Source organism: Mustela lutreola, chromosome 8 (assembly GCF_030435805.1).
Source record: "Mustela lutreola isolate mMusLut2 chromosome 8, mMusLut2.pri, whole genome shotgun sequence".
Lineage (NCBI taxonomy): Eukaryota > Metazoa > Chordata > Mammalia > Carnivora > Mustelidae > Mustela > Mustela lutreola.
This window is the reverse complement of record NC_081297.1, coordinates 132,115,152-132,135,647: the sequence shown is the minus strand read 5'-3', so window position 1 is coordinate 132,135,647 and position 20,496 is coordinate 132,115,152. Positions and strand designations below refer to the sequence as shown.

The 20,496-nt window shown below is 40.3% G+C and overlaps 1 protein-coding gene and 1 long non-coding RNA gene across 2 annotated transcripts in view; one reads left to right on the top strand and one right to left on the bottom strand.

Annotated features, from left to right (window-relative positions):
- GNPTAB (N-acetylglucosamine-1-phosphate transferase subunits alpha and beta) overlaps positions 1 to 20,496 on the top strand; it is a 75,894-nt gene that overhangs the window by 40,093 nt on the left and 15,305 nt on the right. Inside the window, exons 6-16 of the mRNA XM_059186667.1 lie at positions 4,327 to 4,391; positions 4,627 to 4,761; positions 10,007 to 10,168; positions 10,566 to 10,745; positions 10,958 to 11,128; positions 12,612 to 12,735; positions 13,828 to 14,031; positions 14,901 to 16,006; positions 18,220 to 18,419; positions 18,668 to 18,887; positions 19,549 to 19,662. Coding sequence (XP_059042650.1) covers positions 4,327 to 4,391; positions 4,627 to 4,761; positions 10,007 to 10,168; positions 10,566 to 10,745; positions 10,958 to 11,128; positions 12,612 to 12,735; positions 13,828 to 14,031; positions 14,901 to 16,006; positions 18,220 to 18,419; positions 18,668 to 18,887; positions 19,549 to 19,662 — 2,681 coding nt within the window. The remainder of the gene's footprint in view (positions 1 to 4,326; positions 4,392 to 4,626; positions 4,762 to 10,006; positions 10,169 to 10,565; positions 10,746 to 10,957; positions 11,129 to 12,611; positions 12,736 to 13,827; positions 14,032 to 14,900; positions 16,007 to 18,219; positions 18,420 to 18,667; positions 18,888 to 19,548; positions 19,663 to 20,496) is intronic.
- LOC131839330 (uncharacterized) overlaps positions 14,972 to 20,496 on the bottom strand; it is a 29,390-nt gene continuing 23,865 nt past the window's right edge. The window contains exon 2 of the long non-coding RNA XR_009356922.1: positions 14,972 to 19,234. This is a non-coding gene — a long non-coding RNA (uncharacterized LOC131839330). The remainder of the gene's footprint in view (positions 19,235 to 20,496) is intronic.

Genomic DNA, 20,496 nt, shown 5'->3' with positions numbered 1-20,496 from the left:
CTGTAGATTTGTTTCTGAATTATTTTGTATAAATAACATTTTTGTATTTGAGTTATAGTTAAATATATAGGAAAAGTAAAGGGATAACCTTTGACAAATTACAGCAAATTATCTTGATTTCTTGTTTTGCTAAATTTAGCTTTGTTTTTTAAAATTAGTTAAGGTACTTTGATAATGTTTTACCTGAGGAGAAGAAAGAATGACATTATGTTAAGAATTATAACTCAGTTACAACATCTGTGGAGAGAATCTTGGATTTTTCCTCTAATTTTATAACATAATAAAGACTTATGAGGTTGTGAGTTTTGATATAAATAAATTTTATATTAAACTATAGTCTTCTAAGCACTGTTTTTGAATTCCTACTTGGGCTTCTGTTTGACTGCCCTGCTTAATCATTTGTTCAGTAAAGATTTGTGGAGCAACTGCTCTGTTTTGGTTGTTGTTCCAGGTAACAGAGAAATAGCAAAGAACAAAAGACAGATCCTGGCCATCAGGGAGCTTATACTTCTAGTGGACCACAGACTCCCTCTTTATTCTCCTCAGTTATCTAGATCAGGGATTGCCAAATTCTTTCTTAAAGAACCAGAGAATACATATTTTAAGGCTTTGTGGGCCAAGAGGCAACATGGAGGATATTATGTAGATATTTTGTATAAGTATTTAACATTTAGCCATTTTAAAATGTCAAAACCGTTCTTAGCTTGGGGCCATACTAAAACAAGCAGTGGCTAAATTTTGGCCCTAGAATGCCAACCCCTGATACAGATAAAAAATTTGTATCCACATTTGATGTTCCATTTATCTCATTTAACCTTTTTCAAGTTCATCATCAAGTGCTGTTGGCTTTTTTCTCTTTCTGAAATGTGTCCTTTCTGCCCCTCCGATTCTGTGTCACTGTACTTGTGGTCTAGGCTCTGTAGAGTAGACAGGACTTCAGCAGTTGCACAGTCTAGTCCTGCAGCCTGGGCCTGGATTGCTCAGCAAAGTGGTTTTTCCGGTCAAGCTTATCCCCTTTGATTTATAGGAAACGAATTTTCTCCTGTGATAATTCATTTTGCCTTTGGACTACATTGACCTTTACAAGGAATTATGGAGTGCTTCCTTACAGCTTTCTCACACTGGTTAAATTGTACCCGTTGGGATCTTCCAGAACTAATGTAATCTCTTTCCCATGTGACATTTCTTTTCATTCCTATTCTTTTTTTTTTTTTTTTTTTTTTTTTTTTTTTTTTTTAAAGATTTTATTTATTTACTTGAGAGAGAGCATGAACGAGGAGAAGGTCAGAGAGAGAAGCAGACTCCCCATGGAGCTGGGAGTCCGATGCGGGACTCGATCCCGGGACTCCAGGATCATGACCTGAGCCGAAGGCAGTCGTCCAACCAACTGAGCCACCCAGGCGTCCCTCATTCCTATTCTTTTAGCTGTCTCTTAGGGGCTTATCTGTGTCCTAGTTTATTCTTCTCAGAGTGAGCTTTGGTTTCATTTGCTTTTATTTATTTTTTTATTTTTATAGATTTATTTATTTTAGAGAAAGAGAGTGAGCATGGGGGAGGGGCGGAAGGAGAGAGAGAGAAAGAGTTTCAAGCAGACTCCACACCAAGCAAGGAGCCTGATGTGGGGCTCCATGTCATGACCCTGAGATCATGACCTGCGCTGAAACCAAGAGTCAGAAGCTCATCCGACTATACTACCCAGGCGCCCCATGGTTTCTGTTACTTTTAAAGTGTGTCAGCTGGAATAGAACATTTTTTTCAGGTGGTTCATTTGCAGAGAGAGCAGGACTGTTTGTTATTTTTTTAGTGTATACCATGTGCCAAGTACTGTTCTCAGAGCTGAAAGTGCAACAGTGAAGAAATGGACAGAAATCTTTGCCTGCATTGAGTTTACATCTCAACAGAGGGAGACACAATAAATACAGAATACAAGTAAATTATGTTTGCAGAAGACAAGTGGTGTAGAGAAAAATTGAGCAGAGGAAACTGGGTAATAAAGGCAGACTTACCAAGAAGGTGACTTCCAAGTGAAAATTTCAAGAATATGAGAGGGCCAGCAGTGTGAATATATGGACAAGGAGTGATTCAGTTAAGTGGATGAGCCAGTGCAAAGACCCTGAGTCAGGGGTGTGTTTGGCATATTTCAAGAAGAGCAGAAAGGCCTCTGTGACTGGGCTTTCTATGCCCATGAGTGAACAAGGGAAGGGGGCAAAAGATGAGCCTAGAGAAGTAATGGGAAAACTGGTGGGATCGGCCCTGGCAGCCATGACAAGGACTTTGGCTTTAACTCAGAATGTGATGAGCAGGGGCGCCTGGTGGCTCAGTCTAGGTTAAGTGTCTGCCTGCGGCTCAGGTCATGACCCCAGGGTTCTGGGATCGAGCCCCATGTAGGGCTCCCTGCTCAGCAGTCTGCTTCTCTCTCCCCCCTCTGCTGTTCCTCCTGCTTGTGTGCTTATTCTCTCTCTGTCAAATAAATAAAATCTTTTTTAAAAAAATGCAGTGAGCAGTTATTGTAGGGTTTTGAGTATAGGAGTGATGTGATTGAACTCATGTTCCAAAAGGATCAGTCTGGCTGCTGTGGTGGGAATAAACTGAGGAGGGGCAAAGGTTGTAACAATTCAGGTAAGGGGGAGGGTGGCGTGGATCAGAGTAGTGGTGAGGAGAGGTTGGATTCTGGGCATTTTGAAGGTCAGCCCAACAGGATTTACTCATGGGTTGGTGTTGGGGAATACCACTTTTCTTATCCTAAGTCCTCCAGTTCAAAAGCACAGAATTACAGTGGAAATTCAGTATGGCCATAGTACATTGTTGACATACTGACCTCGCCCTGGACTTAAAACTCCTAAGTCTTTTTTAAAAAACTTAATAAAGGGATGTCTGGTTGGCTCAGTTGGTAGAGCATGTAAGTCTTGATCTTAAAGTTGTGGGTTCAAGACCCATGATGAGGAAGATGAAAAAGAGAAGAAAAAAGAAACAATACACGCTAATGCTCAAATACTTGCCAATTTATGCTTACATAGTTGGTTTTTGGTGCCAAGTTAAAGGTCTTTGTAGGAGGTTTCATTTTGCTAGGTTTGACTTGTTGTTCCAAATAGTAAGAACTTTGGGGAACTCCTAGTACATTATTCAGAATAATTACTTCTCTGTCTGCTTCGTGTAAATCCACACATTCTTCAAGCATGTCTTCTGTGTCTTCTAAAACTTTGATGGATCATTGAACAAGACAGAACCTATGGCAGACCTCTAAATCCTCTCTTTACGTTGATAGTAGTTTTATGATTTCATTCTTTAGTCAGAATTGGTTTATTCTCCACCAAACTTGAGATCTAGGCTAAGTCTCTGTTATATCCATAAAGATGACATGAGATGTCATTAGTTACCTTTGCTGAGATTATTTACAGATAGCTAAACCACATCTATTAGAATGCTCTGATCGACCAGTGCAGAACCTCCCATGTCAGTGGGGGTTGGGGGGAGCCAGGGAGGTGCATATCTGATAAATAATGAACTCCTACTCTTAATGCTCAATGCTTCCCTTAAAGATTAACAGTATACTGCAAAAGCTTTCATTTTTTTTATTGCTCACCAATTTTGTTTTTTACAATACATCTGAGACTCTTGCCCAGAACTGACAGCCATCTTGCCAGGCTGGACCCTGCTTTTTTCTATGACCATTTTGCAGATTATAGCCCTCTGACCTCTCTTCTGTTTTCTAAGATCTGGGATCTCCATATGTCAGGATCAAGTTGCTGATTTTATTTGTCCCTCTCATTTAGGAACTTTCTCCCAGTTGGGCTGTGTCATTGGCCCTCTCCATCCTTAACTTAATCTGCTCTATTCAGCCTTACCAGATGAATATTAGGAATTCCCTGTGACCGTTGGGGAACCCTAGAATTTAAAGTCACTCCCCGCTGTTAATCTAGATGCCTTTGGCCTGGCTGTCAAGAGCCCCCTTCTGGTTACCCTTCTTGTACTCACCACTCCCAAATGTTTTATTCTATCCAGGGTTGTTTTTTTTGTTTTTTTTTTTTTTTAATTACATATGTTTGCTCTGACATCTGTGATTCTGTCATTCTATCATTTTCATGTTTCTGCTGCCTATATGAGCTTCCTCTTCAGTACCGCAGAATTTAACATTTAATTGTGCACTGGTATTACATCATTCCCCTTTTGTTGGATGGGTTGAACTTGTCTCCCCCAACCACCTGTTTTTGAGACCATGTATTTTACTGCTATAACAGCTCTCAAAATATTGTGTAGTGTTTTTGGCAGGTATCATAGTTAAGTATTCATTGAAAACATGCTTGCTTATTGTATTCTTTATTGTAGTTGAAGATGCCCAGAGTGAAATATTTAAAGGAAACAGCAGACATACAGTTTGGAGGGGCTATTTGGTATGTTATTTTAAATTAACTGTATTTATTTATGCAGTAGACTAGAATAAAAGTATAAGTAGTAAAGCTGTTTTACCTTGAAAGGCTAATTAATGTATACTTTTTCTCTGAGCCTGGCTTATAAGTATTAATGAATGCTGATTTAAGTAATCTTAATATTCTGATTTTGAGGCTATAAGTTTTCACCAGCCTTATGATGTGGAAAGTGAGTTGTGTTTTCCCCCTCTTATTTTAGACCACAGATAAAGAAGTCCCTGGGTTAGTGCTAATGCAAGATTTGGCTTTTCTGAGTGGATTTCCACTGACATTCAAGGAAACAAATCAACTAAAAACAAAATTGCCAGAAAATCTTTCTTCTAAAATAAAACTGGTAAGAGCATAGGAAACAGAGCAATGAGTATAGCACATTTCATTTAATGCATGACTCTTCTCTTGTGGTCCATTTCGTTATAGTAGAGCTGACAGTCATATGCACAGAGGGTCTCTTCTGCCACAGGATTGTCATGAAGATGGCTCTTTCTTTACAGAAGATCCTTACTCTTTACTTTTTATTCGGGCAAAAATTTAAGAGTCTTGGTTTGCTGGTTTCTCAGACAGAAACATGATTCATTTGTTTAACAATGCAACCTGTGTATTTATTAAGAGCCTTCACTCATAAAGGGAGTATGCTTCAGGTATTTGGAATGGTTGATAATGTGAAACCTTTATTCATAAATAGCTAATCAAGCCACTAATGTATTTGGGGATTTATACCTATTAACTCTTCACACTTTGATGCCATTAGTTAGAGTTGACTTTGGAGGCTGCCCCTGAGACATGCCTTTACCTTAACATTTATTGTTTTTAGACCCACTTGCCCTGTTGTATGGTGTTCTTTCCTTCTGACCTTATGTCAAGATACCTGTAGTTCTGTCAGAAGCATTGCAGATTGTAAAACGTGAATACTTTTCTTCTAGAATAGAAGGCATAAAGATCTGGGCTCAGAATTTTTTAGGGTCTGGTTTTCTTCATTAAAGAACAAGGAAACATTCTTTGAATTTTGCCACATTGATCAGGTTCCTGACTCTTACTTCCTTCTGTTGGTGTCAGTTAACAATTGGAGGTGCAAGATGGAGATGGCAGGGCAGTGGTAATGGAGAGCCTTGTTCGGAGAGTTCTTACCTAGTTCCTGTCTTGACCATGTTTTTTAATGCCCTGCCCCATCCACAACGTTCCCTTTAACTTGTCAGAGAGTGCACAAGTGGGGGAGCAGCAGGCAGAGGGAGAAGCAGGCCCCCCCACTGAGCAGTGAGCCTGATGCAGGACCCTGGGATCATGACCCCAGCTGAAGGCAGCTGCTTAACCAACTGAGCCACCCAGGCATCCCAAGAATGACATTCTTGAATCTGTTTATATGATTGCAACTGTAATATGGTTTTTTAAAAAAATTCTAATTAATTATTTATTTATTTGAGAGAGAATGAGAGAGAGAGAGCATGAGAAGGGGGAGGGTCAGAGGGAGAAGCAGACCTCCCGCTGAGCAAGGAGCCCAACCTGGGACTCGATCCCGGAACTCCAGGATCATGCCCTGAGCCGAAGGCAGTTGCTTAACCAACTGAGTCACCCAGGCGCCCTGTAATATGTTTTTAAAGGAAAGAAGGTTCGTGACGTATCTCTGTTCCCCAGTCAAGTTTGACTTTTCTTTGCCTGCTGCAGCTGCTTCCCAGTGTTTGCTGACACACACACGGGTGGGTGCTGCCAAAGAATGCCAGTCCAAGTAGTTGTTGATCCTTCAGCAAACTGTTTTTGGGTGGTATGGAGTGTGGTGTGTGCGTAGAGGTAGGGTGGGGTAATAACTTGATTTGGATGAGGAGTACCAACAGGCTCTGCGCACAGTGATGTGCCCCCTTGCACTGTTCATTCACTGTCCAGAGATTTATTTGGATTCCCAGACTTGTCTTTGTGGACGCTAGCACCTCCTCAGAGGGTCAAGCTAATTAGCCATAACATTCATTACAGGTCATTTTCATGATGCTAACACCTGCAATGAACTTCAGGGATTAGAAATTCTGGTTTGGGGAGATTAGAGAGAAAATGAGAAAGGGGAAGAATAGAAGGGGAGTGGATCAGCATTTAAAGCTAATCCTTCAAGTGACTGACTTTCTGTAGGTTCCTCTTCCTGGTTTTATTTTGAATACCTTGAGAAAGAAGTTTCCTGTCATTGGATTCCCAGGCCATTTAGAGTATGAGCTTTTAGTAAATGTCTGCTTTGTGCCGGGACTGTGTTAAGGATCACTGAGTGAATAAAGCATTTACATAATTTTGGGGCACGATCACTTCCAAGTAAGTGTTTATACGAAGTGGTGTAAGCATACCTGGGTTTTAGGTGTACTGGTGCACGGAAGGCTTTGTAGAATACAAGACATTTTAGCTGGGCCCTGGACACAGCAGCCATTCTCCCAGCAGAGAAGGGGGTGGGAAAGACCATTCCTGCAAGAGGGAACAGCCTGAGCAAAGGGCTGGAGGTTTGCAAGTCAGTGGTTTCCAGAAAACCAAGGCAGCTATTTTTGGCAGACAGCCACCAGACGGGGATTTTCCTGGTGCTGAGATTGGGAAAAGAGATTGAGGCCAGATTGGGAAAGATCTGATAAGGAGCCCAACTTTATCCTGGAGGCAAGGGGCATCCTTAGGAGGAGCCCTTGATCTGTTTCTAAGGAACATAGTAGGTGAAGGTATGGTGGTAGAGATTAAGCAAGATGAGCCTGGGCAGAAAACCAGTTTAGCCACTGCAGCCATAGCCCAGCAAGATGTTCAGGTTCAGCAACTGTCCTGGAAGTGGTGCCAGTAAAGAAAATGGTTCTAAAAACATCTGCGAGAAACACTCAGCATGACCCTGTGACTTATTAGCTGTTGGGGAGAGGGAAGGAAAAATGAAAGGGGAAGTGGATGTTAGTAGTGAAGATGGAAGTGATGGCTTTAACCACATTCCTAGCCTCAGTAGGAGAAGCAGATTTTTTGGGAAGGAAACTGAGAGCTCAGTTTGGGGTATGTTGTTAGAGGTACTTTGTGGCATGTGGGAGGAAGGGGTTATTAGACACTGGACTTTAGGACCTGAATGGGGTAGACTGTCTTGCTCTCCCAAGGTTCTTCAGGAGGCCTTGGCCTAGGTCTGTGGCCTCCACCCAGTGCTCAGTTCTGCTCTGGAGGCCCTGCCTGGGTACGAGCAACACAAGATGGATATTACTTGCTCACCTGTGTACCCCTAATGATTACCATACGGCTTTGCACTTAGAATCATGTTTTGGAGGCAATATGTGTGCATGTCAAGTATTCAAGTAGCAAAGTAAGATAGGTGAGTTAGCAAGGAGAGTAGTACAGACCTCCAAAGTTGGCATGTAGAGGCAGGTAAAGTCTGTGTAGATCAGAGACATGGGGGAGGTTCCCATAGAGAAAGAGGCTACATGGATCCTTGAAGGCTGCCCAGGGTGTTGACTCTGGCAGGAAGGACAGTGCTGGGGGGATGGGAGCGCATATTGTCCTTCCTGAACTTGGTTACCTCCGACTTCTGTTCAGGGCACATTCAAGGTAACAGATAATTGTAATAACTGTATTAATGCCCCTTTTAGTGACTTGCCTGAAACTGTGTTACACGCCTGCTCTTATAAAGTATGGTACCCTTTGTTTTGGTTTTACTCCTAAAATAGACACTTCCCATAGATTAAAGCAACTCTGGAACTGACTTAAGTTTTAGAAAACTCTTGAGTTGTCAAGTTACTGGAATGAGTTTGTTTTCACTTGTATTAGAGGCATGTTTTTTTCCCTAACCTTATGCTACCATGTATAGGTGTATCGATCCATTATGCTAGATAATGCTCTAGTAACACATACCCTGAAATCTCTGGCTTAAAAGTAGCAGACCTTTACTTCTCAGTCATCTTGCCTGTTGTGGGCCTTCAGTGGGTGGGTGTAGTTTTTCTCTTTGAGAAACTTATAATTTAAAGAATTTAGATAAACTTACTAATTCCATGTAAGAAGCTGTGAATGGAAGCAGCTGCCCAAGCTAATCCAGCATTCAGTATTTACTACACCCACTTTTCCTTGCCACCGCCTCTCTTCCTGCAGATGTCCATGACTAGGGTGCCACCTAGTGGCTAGCGGAGGATACTTCTCCCTGCCCTTTTCACCACTCACAACTTGGTTGATTATGGTGGCAGAAAAGGTTTTTCAACATAGAAATATTCCCTTAAGCTCTTTAGTTTTCATGGCTCTAGTCAGGAAAATGTCTATGAAATTTCAAAGTATTTGTATAGAAGATATTAATATAAGGGTATCTGCCCAATAAAATTTAAATTTGAGTATTAAAGTACTACATTCATTAAAAATTTAGTGATTGTTCTGTTTCACGGAGCTCTCCGAGGTGCTGCGGGAGCCACTGTGGGAGGGAAGGATGGAGCAGGGGAAGGCTGGGGCAGGCAGTGAGACTCAGTACATAGTCGGATAGAAGAATGTTTGTCCTGCCTCCCACCTGCCCCCCACACACTGAGGCAGGATAACAGCAGTGAGAGCTGACCTTCAGTGAGTGCTCAGTATATACCAGGTGCTGTCAGGGTGAAGGAAAGTAATCAATCAGGAAGATAGTACACACCTTCGCATGTATGCACCCAAACACCCACATGCAGTTTGTGATAAGGGGGAAAATATAAATGAAATTTCAACTTGAACTTCTCATTTTTGACATCATAAACTCAGGAAACTTGGAAAGATGAGCTAAATTTAGTCAGGTAGCATATATGAGAGCTCAGGAGGAGCTCATAATTATTTGCATTTGCTCTGCAATTAATTAATTAACTAATTAATTAAGAATCTGGCCCTGTTAGGAGAAGGAGTTCTCACCCCCATCTTTTTAAGCGGATCTGGTAGTGGTAGAAAGCCTATTTGTAAAACATGATGTTTGTAGTCATCTTAGACTGATGACTTCTTTGAAAGCTCTGCCCCAGAAGGTGCTTTTCCTATGGAGACTGTTCAAGCATCCCTGTCAGAGACATTCCTCTTAGACGTGACTCACAAAAGTTTGGAGACTGTGCTTGCAGGCTTGTTTCTACCAATCCCAGCAATGTTACATCGCAGGGTTTCCTCCAGTATAAGCAGTTGGTGATATTCTAGAACAGAGGTCACAGCTGGTGACCAGTTGTGTTTTGTTTGAAAGCAGGACAATTGAAAACATTTGAGCCAGCATTGAAAATGGGGAGATTTCATAGAACACATGGGGATTCTGGCCTTTTAGGAGATCTTGCTGCACTTGTCAATATTGAGTATTGACTGCGGCTTTTGGGTTCGGCCTGAAATGTCCCATGTGCCAGAACTCCACCACTCCCTCTGTTTTACATTACCTGGGTTCTTCCACTCATTTGGAAAGTGTGTCTGGCCTGTTTACATCTTCTTTTGGTGATCATAAGCTTACTAGTTCATAATCTATATAGAGAGCCAGAATTAAACTTTAAACATACATAATGTAGATTTAAGTATGCATTATACGTGTTATATACATTTAAAGATTAAAAATCAAACTGGGAATTTAGAGGTGTCTCTTTTTTGAGGCTCAGTTTTTCTACATGTAACCTTTTGTTATTTTACAGTTACAGTTATATTCAGAAGCCAGTGTAGCACTTCTAAAACTGAATAACCCAAAAGAGTTCCAAGAACTGAATAAGCAGACTAAGAAGAACATGACTATTGATGGAAAAGAACTGACTATAAGTCCTGCATATTTATTATGGGACCTGAGTGCAATTAGCCAGGTAAGGGAAGCAGAGATCCTTTCTAAACCCTAATCAAGGGTTTAGATTTATGGATTTATAAGTCATTATATTTGAAGGAGGAAGAGGACTTACAGAGAGTTGAGTTGATTGGAACTTTTCTAATTTTCTAGTCATTGCCATTGGTTAATATTAACTGAATTGCCCTAGAATCAGATCCAAGAACCTTCTCTAAAAAAGTACAAAAGAAGTGTTGGGTATTTTTGTTGTTTTAAATATGCTTAGTGTTTTGCATTTTTTGTGATGTTCAAATGTAGGACTCAGTCTTTAGAAGTCTGCCAGAGCACCCTGAGAGCAGATCTGGCAGAGGGGACAACCAGGAGGAAAGGTGTGACTTAAGCAGTATTTTACATTTTCACATGTGAAATGTTCTTTTCAGTCTAAGCAGGATGAAGATGTTTCTGCCAGCCGTTTTGAAGATAACGAAGAACTGAGATATTCACTGCGATCCATTGAGAGGCATGCTCCGTGGGTTCGGAATATTTTCATTGTCACCAATGGACAGATTCCATCTTGGCTGAACCTTGATAATCCTCGAGTGACAATAGTCACACACCAGGTCCATGACTTTCCATGTCATCACAAGGCTGTGGTTTCCTTTTCTGTCCTTCACCTATCCCTAATTTTATTCCCTTTTCCCTCATCCTCCCCACCTCCATCCCCTTTGACTGTTCTACTTATCTCCCTTCCTTCCTTCCAAAAAGGAAAACAAAATGAAATAATTCTCATCCACCCTCTTTTTCTCTTGCCTTTGTTGTTGTTTGCTTAAAGGATGTTTTTAGAAACTTGAGCCACTTGCCTACCTTTAGTTCACCTGCTATTGAAAGTCACATTCATCGCATTGAAGGGCTGTCCCAGAAGTTTATTTATCTGAACGATGATGTCATGTTTGGGAAGGATGTTTGGCCGGATGATTTTTATAGTCACTCCAAAGGCCAGAAGGTGAGTGCCTGAGAGGAAAGGATGCCTAGCTTAGAAGTCATTTAGAAGTTATAAACAGATCAGGAAAACAGTATACATACTACTCTATATACCGTTTGGGTCAAATAAGCATTTTTGAGTGCTAAACTCAGGAGAGTTAACAATTTGGGAGGACAAAAAATGTTCCTTAGTAGTTTTTTGCTTCCCTACATTGTCAGACACCCAGACCGCACCTCCTGTATTTTCTACTACAGCAATAGCAGAGAAAGCAAAACCACTATGAAATACAAAATCATCATTAGAACATTAGCAAAATGGCCAAGATAAAAAGTGAGTTCAATTTTCCACTTACGGACATGGGTGTAATTTCATGTAGGGCAGCAGTCTCCCTTGACGTTGAGAGGTATGACTGAGAAGTCGTTATGAGCACAGACAGAGGGGCCAATAATTGAGGATGGTCCTGGGCAATGATTACGTGTGTTTCCTGTCTGCATACTGGGGACACTAGGAATACCCCTGTGGCCCTGTTAGGATTCAGTGAAAAGTTGGAGAATTACTACCATAAACTTTAAAGTTACAGAATCCTGCAACTGGAAATGCTAATTGCACAAAACTACTTTTCCTCTTGCTGTTTATGCCACCCCAGTGTGCCCCTTCTCTCCGTCCCTGTTGAGTTGCCTCCTCTGTGTTTGTAGGGCTGACAGGGTGAGCTGTGGCTTGGCAGGAGAGACAGACAAAATCAGTAACTAGGAACAGTGATTTCGATGTTGGCAGGTGTGCCCTCAGTGGGAAGGCATGGCTGCCCAGGAGTTTGAAACCAGACAGGGCTAGATTCCCATCTGAATTGAGTGAACTTTGAAGAACAAGTAAGAGTTAACTAGATGAAGAAAGGCATTCCAAATAGATGGAGCATGCAGAGGCATGGGGTGTATTTTTTAAATTAATTTATTTTAAAAGGTTACCACATACCATGTCACTCACTTTAAAAGGCGAGTTCACAACTTAGAACACTGCGCTAACATCATTTATTGCAGGACCTATGCACGGAGATAAGGGTATTGAGAGTTCATCTGACAAGATCATGGGTAAACACATTGAGGAATTACATTTAGGAATTAATGACAGTTGTCACAGAAAAGCAGTGAACGTGTGATATACTTTCTACCTGCTTTGGCACACATTTGTACTTATCTTTAAGTCTGATGTGTTGCTTTTTTTTTATTTCAAGATAGATTATAAACCAATCCATGAGTTGAGTCCTTGTCTGCTTTCCTTGAGTCATGAAAAAGAGCAGATGTGCTCAGTAAGAGTCATTGACTGTAGCAGGACTCTGTAAACTGCTGCAGCAAACAGTGTAAAAATACACCACGGGGATGCGGGTGGCCGGCCCAGGGAGAATCGTAACCTTTACTGGAGGCTCCGTTTCTTTCCTTTTTTTTTTAAAAGGAATCCTAATTTGAAATTAGAAAGTGTCTATATTATTTTCTTTTTGGCTCTGTCATAGGTTTATTTGACATGGCCTGTGCCAAATTGTGCTGAGGGCTGCCCGGGTTCCTGGATTAAAGACGGCTATTGTGACAAGGCTTGCAATAATTCAGCCTGTGACTGGGATGGTGGTGACTGCTCTGGTAATGATGTGCTCACATGTAATTTATTCATGTTCACTGACTTTTTTTCATTCATATCATCACTGAATAGGTATAGTGAGTTAAACATTCTTCCTGTGTTAAAACAATACATAGAGTAATCCATAGATTGTGGATGTAATGACTCACATTCCCGGTGGCTCGGTTTTTCATATTCTCCATTGTTGAGGGCATATTCCCAGGCTGGCCCTGCACTTGAAAATGCCTTTTATTATGTGAAATTAAAAAATCAGGAATATCTTTAATTATGTAATCTCAAAAGCAAGAATCACTCTACCTGGTTCCTAGGAGCTCAAGGCTGGTGGCTTTCAGCAGCAGCTTTCTGTCAGTGATCTCTTCAGCATCTTCTCTCTCTTACATGGTTATATCTGTATTTGTTTATAATAGCATGTTTTTACATTTATTGATTGCCTTTCAGTTTATCAAGCATTTGAGTTTATAATGCATTTTCCTTTACCCACTTGAATTTCTCAGTCACCTAAGAAGGAGACAGTATGTGCACAGATATTATCATCCCTATATTCCATTTACAGAAACAGATTTGAAAAAGTGCGAAGTATTAGAAGAAACAAAGCTTTAAGTTGTGTTCTGTCTGATGCACTTTTGAAAAATGTAAGCAGCCTCAGTGAGAGAACACAGACATGCCAAGAAGATCTGTGCAGTCCAGAGACGTCAGCCCCTAATAGAACGTTAAGGTTCGATGATGAGGCTGGCACCCCATATTAGACACGTTTTGGCAGTTCTGACGGTCCGTCTTTAGAATAATCTCCTCCTGTTTCTCTGCTCCTCCACATGCACCTCCACATGCCCCTGTAGGCCAGTTTGTACTTCAAGGTTGCACGGCTCTAAGTGCCAAGGCCTGGTCATCCCATGCCCAGTCCCCTGTCAAGTGATTTTTCCCTTTTCAGTTTGTTTTCTTCTTAAGATACATGAAAATTTCTGCTAAAGAATGGGGTGAACCTTTTCTGACTGAAATGCAGGCATCAACCTTGATAGCACTACTGAGAAAGAAGGAACAGTCCTTTTCCAAGATAATAAGCACAGCAAGATTCTGTCTTCCTCCTCCCCCTACAGGTAACAATGGTGGGAGTCGCTATGCTGCAGGAGGCGGGGGTACCGGCAGTATTGGAATTGGACAGCCCTGGCAGTTTGGCGGAGGACTAAATAGTGTCTCTTACTGTAATCAAGGATGTGCGAATTCCTGGCTTGCTGATAAGTTCTGTGACCAAGCTTGCAATGTCTTGTCCTGTGGGTTTGATGCTGGCGACTGTGGGCAAGGTATATTTAATCACGTAAAAAGATACTTAGAGTAAGGGGATCAAAATCCTTGATAAGTAAAGGGAGGTGTGTATTGTTGTTACTTAAAGTAATTATTCTCTATGAATCCGTTGCCCATCATTGCATCCAGACCAGGTGTAAGTGAAAAGAGAGGACACAGATCTTTTTTTCGTTTTCTTTTTTTTTTAAAGATTTATTTATTTATTTATTTGACAGAGATCACAAGTAGGCAGAGGCAGACAGAGAGAAAGGGGGAAAGCAGACTCCCTGCCAAGCAGAGAGCCCTATGCGGGGCTCAATCCCAGGACCCTGAGACCACAGCCTGAGCCGAAGGCAGAGGCCTTAACCCACTGAGCCACCTAGGCGCCCCGAGGACACAGATCTTTAAAAAACAGTACACACTAGAGCTGCATCTTTGCCTGTTATTGCTCCAGTCTGACTTATTTTGTACGAGGCAGATGCACCTTCATTGAAAATATATGGCAAAGGTTTGATTTAGAAACAATAGAAAGAGACCAGTAATACACTAAGTAAGAATGGTTTGAACTCTGGATCTTGATAGCTTTTCCCTGGAGGTCATTTTGGCAGAAGGTTCTATTTCTTCAAATGGATACAAAGATGAGAGTTGATCAGTGGAATTTACCCTCTCTCTTTAGTCAGTTAGACTCAGCATTCCACGTTGATAATAGTGATTGCTTCGGATAATAAAGTGAGCCCCCATACCAACAGCTCTTGTGTTAAAATGTTTGATTATTCCGAAGTCAATGTAAAGTCATTCTTAGAAAGTGAAAATCCAAACCCTAAGAATTAAAGGAAACGGAGGTGGAAATTCCTCATTTTTAAAGTCATGTTTGTGTTTTTTCCTCTAGATCATTTTCATGAATTGTATAAAGTAACTCTTCTCCCAAACCAGACTCACTATGTTATTCCAAAAGGTGAATGCCTGCCTTATTTCAGCTTTGCAGAAATAGCCAAAAGAGGAATCGAAGGTGCCTATAGTGACAACCCAATAATTCGACATGCTTCTATTGCCAATAAATGGAAAACCATCCACCTCATAATGCACAGTGGAATGAATGCGACCACAATACATTTTAATCTCACATTTCAAAATACAAATGATGAAGAGTTCAAAATCCAGATAACAGTAGAGGTTGACACAAGAGAGGAACCCAAAGTGAATTCTACGACCCAGAAGTCTTACCAAAATTTGGTTAGTCCCACAACACTTCTTCCAGAGGCGGAAATACTGTTTGAGGATATTCCTGAAGAGAAACGCTTTCCAAAGTTCAAAAGACATGATGTTAACACAACAGGAAGATTCCAGGTAGAGGTGGAAATTCCCTTGGTAAATATTTCACTCCTTCCCAAAGAGGCTCAATTGAGTCTCAGTAACTTGGATTTGCAGCTAGAACGTGGAGACATCACTGTGAAAGGATACAACCTGTCCAAGTCAGCATTGCTGAGATCATTTCTGAGGAGCTCACCAGGTGCTGAAGTAAAAATAAATCAAGCTTTAATAACAGATGAAAGAAATGACAGTGTAGAGGCCCCACTGGAAAAACAGGTTCACAAAAGCATCTTGCCGAAAAGCTTGGGAACATCTGAAAGATTACAGAGGTCGACGTTTTCAGCAGTGACAATGAAAGTGAATGGTCACTACCAGAGTCAGAATCCACCCCCGGACTTAGAAATCGAAGAAAAATTTAAATCTGAAATTCTGATCCAAAAAGTAAGAGGTGGAAGTGTATCAACAGAAAAACTCTCCTCTCGGATTGTTCCACTGGAAAAGCAGATTACAAAAGAAAAGAAAATCACAGGGAAAGAACGAGAGAAAACCAGAATGGAGGAAAATGCAAACAACTACGTAGATGTTAATGAAGTACTACCTGGAAGAAAACTGCAGCATTATACAGACAGTTACCTGGGCTTTTTGCCATGGGAGAAAAAAAAGTATTTCCAGGATCTTCTCGACGTAAGTTATATCCAGCTTTCATCTTTCCCATGCTCAGAAAAATAAATAACCTTGTAAGGGGTAATTATATAATAATAGGTACTGTTTATTCAGGACGTCCTGTGCCAGTCACTGAACTAAATGCTTTTTCTTACATGCTTTTATTGCCCCAACACCCCTAACAATAAAAATACCTTATAAGGTTATCTACTAGTATGATCCTCATGTCACAGTTTAGGAAACAGCTTAAGCTAATGTGAATGAGTAAGGGAGTAAGCTGGGGGCATGCCCTGAGAAAGTAGTAGAACAGGGATGGTATCTTCACTTGACATATTCTGATTTCAAAAAAAATGCTTCTGCATATACTGTGTGAGTCAGATCTGATTATTTTTCTAATTTTACTGATTAAAAAAAAAGAAACCCAGGGTGCAGATAAATTAATTAGTTTCCAGTGTGAGCCAAGCCTCAGGGTTCAAGTGCTCACTCTCCTGTACCATGGTCTCCATGGTGCCATGCTGTCATCTGTCCATCTGCCAAGTGCTGTCACTGTGTTCACTGCAGGGGAATGCAAGACTATTAGAACACAGCTAGGAGGACAGATTTGTGAGTAAATAATTGTAGCGACGTGACGGAGGTCTCCCGAGGTTGCGCAAGGAGTCCAAAAGGAAAATTTCTTACTTTGCCTAGAGGTATTAGAGAAGGCGTCCATGAGGAGCTATCCTCCTGAACTATTTGTGAGGATAGTTCCTGTCAACTATGTGGGAATTGACAGACCACCCTGTCTGTGTGAGCCTGTGTCAAGGCTGGATCATGAACAGAGCACAGCCATGAGTAGGTGTCAGGCTGGGAAAAAAGAGGCTGAAGAGGGGAACTTCCCTCACTGTCTTTGGAGAGTATCTTATCCCTACAGTAGTCATTTACCAATTGAGTGAAGGACTGCAAAGTTCTTACCTGTGATAATATCCCTTTCATTACTTACTTTAAATTAAAAAATATTATAGACTAGTGGCAAAAATTGTAAGCAATCCAAAAAATATACAGTAAAAAAGGGAAAGATCTTCCTCCTTTCTTCCTTTATTTTCTTACTTGAAATAATCACTAGGAATAGTTTGGTGGGTATTTTTCCAGTATTTTTATATAGATATGCAAATAAACAAACTATATTAATACGTCTTTTGCAGCAGTGTTTTGTTTTTTTGTTTGTTTGTTTGTTTGCAGCAGTGTTTTGCAGCAGTGAACTAGCACTACACATACTGCTCTGTGGTTGCCTCTTGATCCGGTAGTATGGGAGCAAACCCATGCGAGTGTCACTGTGTTTTTTAAGAGCTGTTTGTTTTGCAATTACAAGTAGTGTTGCAGTAGATATTCTTGTACGTATAGCCTATTTTTGAGGAAGTTTCTACTTATGTAGGTGGAATTTCTAGGTCAAAGTTAATTTTTTTTTTTACTGTGTCCTTCTAGAATGCCATACCACTTCATACTGCCACAGTATACAAAAGTGCTAGTTTCTCCACAGGCTAACCAACAACAGTATCAATCGATATTTTTTCACCAGATTGAGAAGCAAAAATATCCCATCTTCGTAAAGTGTATTCATATATTCTCTTAATATTCTTTGCCCATTAGTTTTGCCTCTTACTGATTTTGATTTTGACAGGGTTCCATCTTTGTATTTTATAATATTAACACTGTTATATGGTGAAACAATCCTTTTTTTGGTCCTTCTGTTCAGAACTCAAGTGCTTACTGCTTAGATGTCACCAGTAGAAATAACTTGATATTGAAAGTGCTATTAAATTGATCAGTTGGTTAATTTTTATTTTTAAAGTAGGCTTCAATGTGAGGCCTGAACTTAACAACCTGAGATCAAGACCTGGGCCAAGATCAAGAGTCAGATGTTCAATCAACTGACCACCCAGACGCCCCTGTCAAACTTACTTTCAAATAAATTTTTTAAATACTGCACTGAATTGGCTATGAAATTTCATGCTTGGTGACTAGTCCTTGAAAAATACCCTATAAATAGACCTCCTTTGCCCAACTGTTGTTCATAGACCAGTGCTGGTGAAACTTTCACTGAAATTGAGTTTAGTCCTACTCTTAGGATCCTTAAAGTGATCTGCTGGTGCTCATTTATTTGTCACAGTTCCTGGCTAGGTATATAAAATACTACTTAAACAAAGTACACCTGTGCAGTAAACATAATGCTATGTTACATGGAATTCTCTTTTCAGGAAGAAGAGTCATTGAAGACACAACTGGCATACTACACTGATAGCAAACACACTGGAAGGAAGTTGAAAGATACATTTGCAGATTCCCTTCGATACGTAAATAAAATTCTAAACAGCAAGTTTGGATTCACATCTCGGAAAGTCCCTGCACACATGCCTCACATGATTGACCGAATCGTTATGCAAGAACTTCAAGATATGTAAGTCTTGCTTATTGTGTGAGTTGCTTGCACGTGCTCAGAGTTAAGTCTGCTTACAGTGGACGTCTTTGTGGTGCTTGATGTATGGCTCTTAACACGTGACAACTGGTATGTTGAAGGTATCAGCGAAAGAAATGGGAAAGAAGATTCTAACTCCACAAATGTTGGAATATATTTGAATACAGATTAATGTCTATATATACTTCAAGTATCCAGAGCTCAGCTCACTGTATGTTATGTTTGGACAGGTTCCCTGAAGAATTTGACAAGACGTCATTTCACAAAGTGCGCCATTCGGAGGATATGCAGTTTGCCTTTTCATATTTTTACTATCTCATGAGTGCTGTTCAGCCACTGAATATATCTCAGGTTTTTGATGAAGTTGATACAGACCAGTCTGGTGTCTTATCTGACAGAGAAATCCGAACACTGGCTACCAGAATTCACGACCTGCCTTTAAGTTTGCAGGTGTGTTTTGTTTTGTTTTTCTCTTCTGAACCTTCTCTTTTCTTTCACATATTTTGTTGTAGTGCAAGTAAGAGTAATTCTTAATATTTAACAGAGGTATTCACAACTAGTCCATTTTTAGTGCCAGAATTAAAGCCAAATTTGAGGTTCATATTTTATAAGAGTACATTTTTAGGCCTGAAGTAGGTGTTCTGCTATTATATTATGTGGAAAAGAGCCAGACCATCCCTGCATATAAGATTCTCGTGACAGGTTCTTTCAGGAGCTTCAGGTGTGGCCCACTGGATTGTTGTCTCAGCCAGGCCTGGGTTGTTGCACAGTCCCCTTGGTCACAGCATCCTGTAGTCCTAGGAGTAGACGACTTGTTAGTGGAGAGTGCCAAGATGAACCTGACTGCAGGACCTCCCATCTGGGGCTCCCCCTGACTAAAAAGTGCCTCATAAGCCAGTATGTTCTACTTTGAGATGAAGATGAAATATTTGTGTTTGTATTATCTCATTCTGTTCTTTTGGGGATGTTTTTATTTTAGGAGTCATGTAATCAAACTCCCCTTGAAGATAGCATTTAAAGAAATTTTGGAGACTTTCACATAATTTTTATTTTTAAAACCACAGTTATTACTTGTACATATAAGGTTTATCCTTTTATTTTGCTTTATTAGGATTTAACAGGTCTGGAACACATGCTAATAAATTGCTCGAAAATGCTCCCTGTTAATATCACTCTGCTAAATAGTGTTCCACCAACTCAGGAAGCATACTATGATCCCAATTTGGTAAGTGGCATGAGTTCCTTTGTGTAACAAGAAGTATATCCTTATCAAGTATTATCTGTACCGGTTTTGTATAGCATTTCAAACATATGAAGTAGACTCTATATTTATCTCTTTGGTAGACAGCAGAAGTTCAGATAATCCGGAATCATTCATATCTTTTCTTTCTCCTATCTAGTGGATGTTAAGCTAATATTGAGATTAGTTGCTAATATTCTATAATCAGACATCTGTTCATTAAGGACAGCAGAGGATAGCCAATGAGAATACTTCAGAGAGTTTTGCTGGTGTTCACTCTCACTCAAGACTTCTGTTTCTCCCACCTGTACTTTCATTTCTGTCCTTCACTGTCTTTTCTCCTCCCCTTTCCTAGCTTTCTCTTATAAACTTTGTGTTCCTAGTAAGACTTCACAGTTACCAGGCCCCTGCGTTTACACAGAACTTGCAGAAATGTGTTCCTCCCTAAGGAAGGTGATTTATACTAGCTTTCTGGCATGAGATTTAGAATCAGCAAATACCCTTTTAAGAATTAAGTAAAGGCTGCTTGCTAATGTTAATAAGTTAGGCTTGAGGTTCATACAAATAAACTACTTGGAACATGAATACTAACAGCATTTGTTAGCATTACTCGAATGAACTCTTAGCAAGGTGTTGGCTTCATTACTGTAATTAACTGTGATTATACCTAGGATAAAGTATTTCCCAATTAGGTTAAGAATGACAAGTTAGCTTATGAGTATGACATAGACCAGTTCATTACAATTTATGTTAGAAATTTATTCTGCCAGTAACTTACAAGACTATTTTAACAGTGTATAGCAATGTGTTATTAAAATA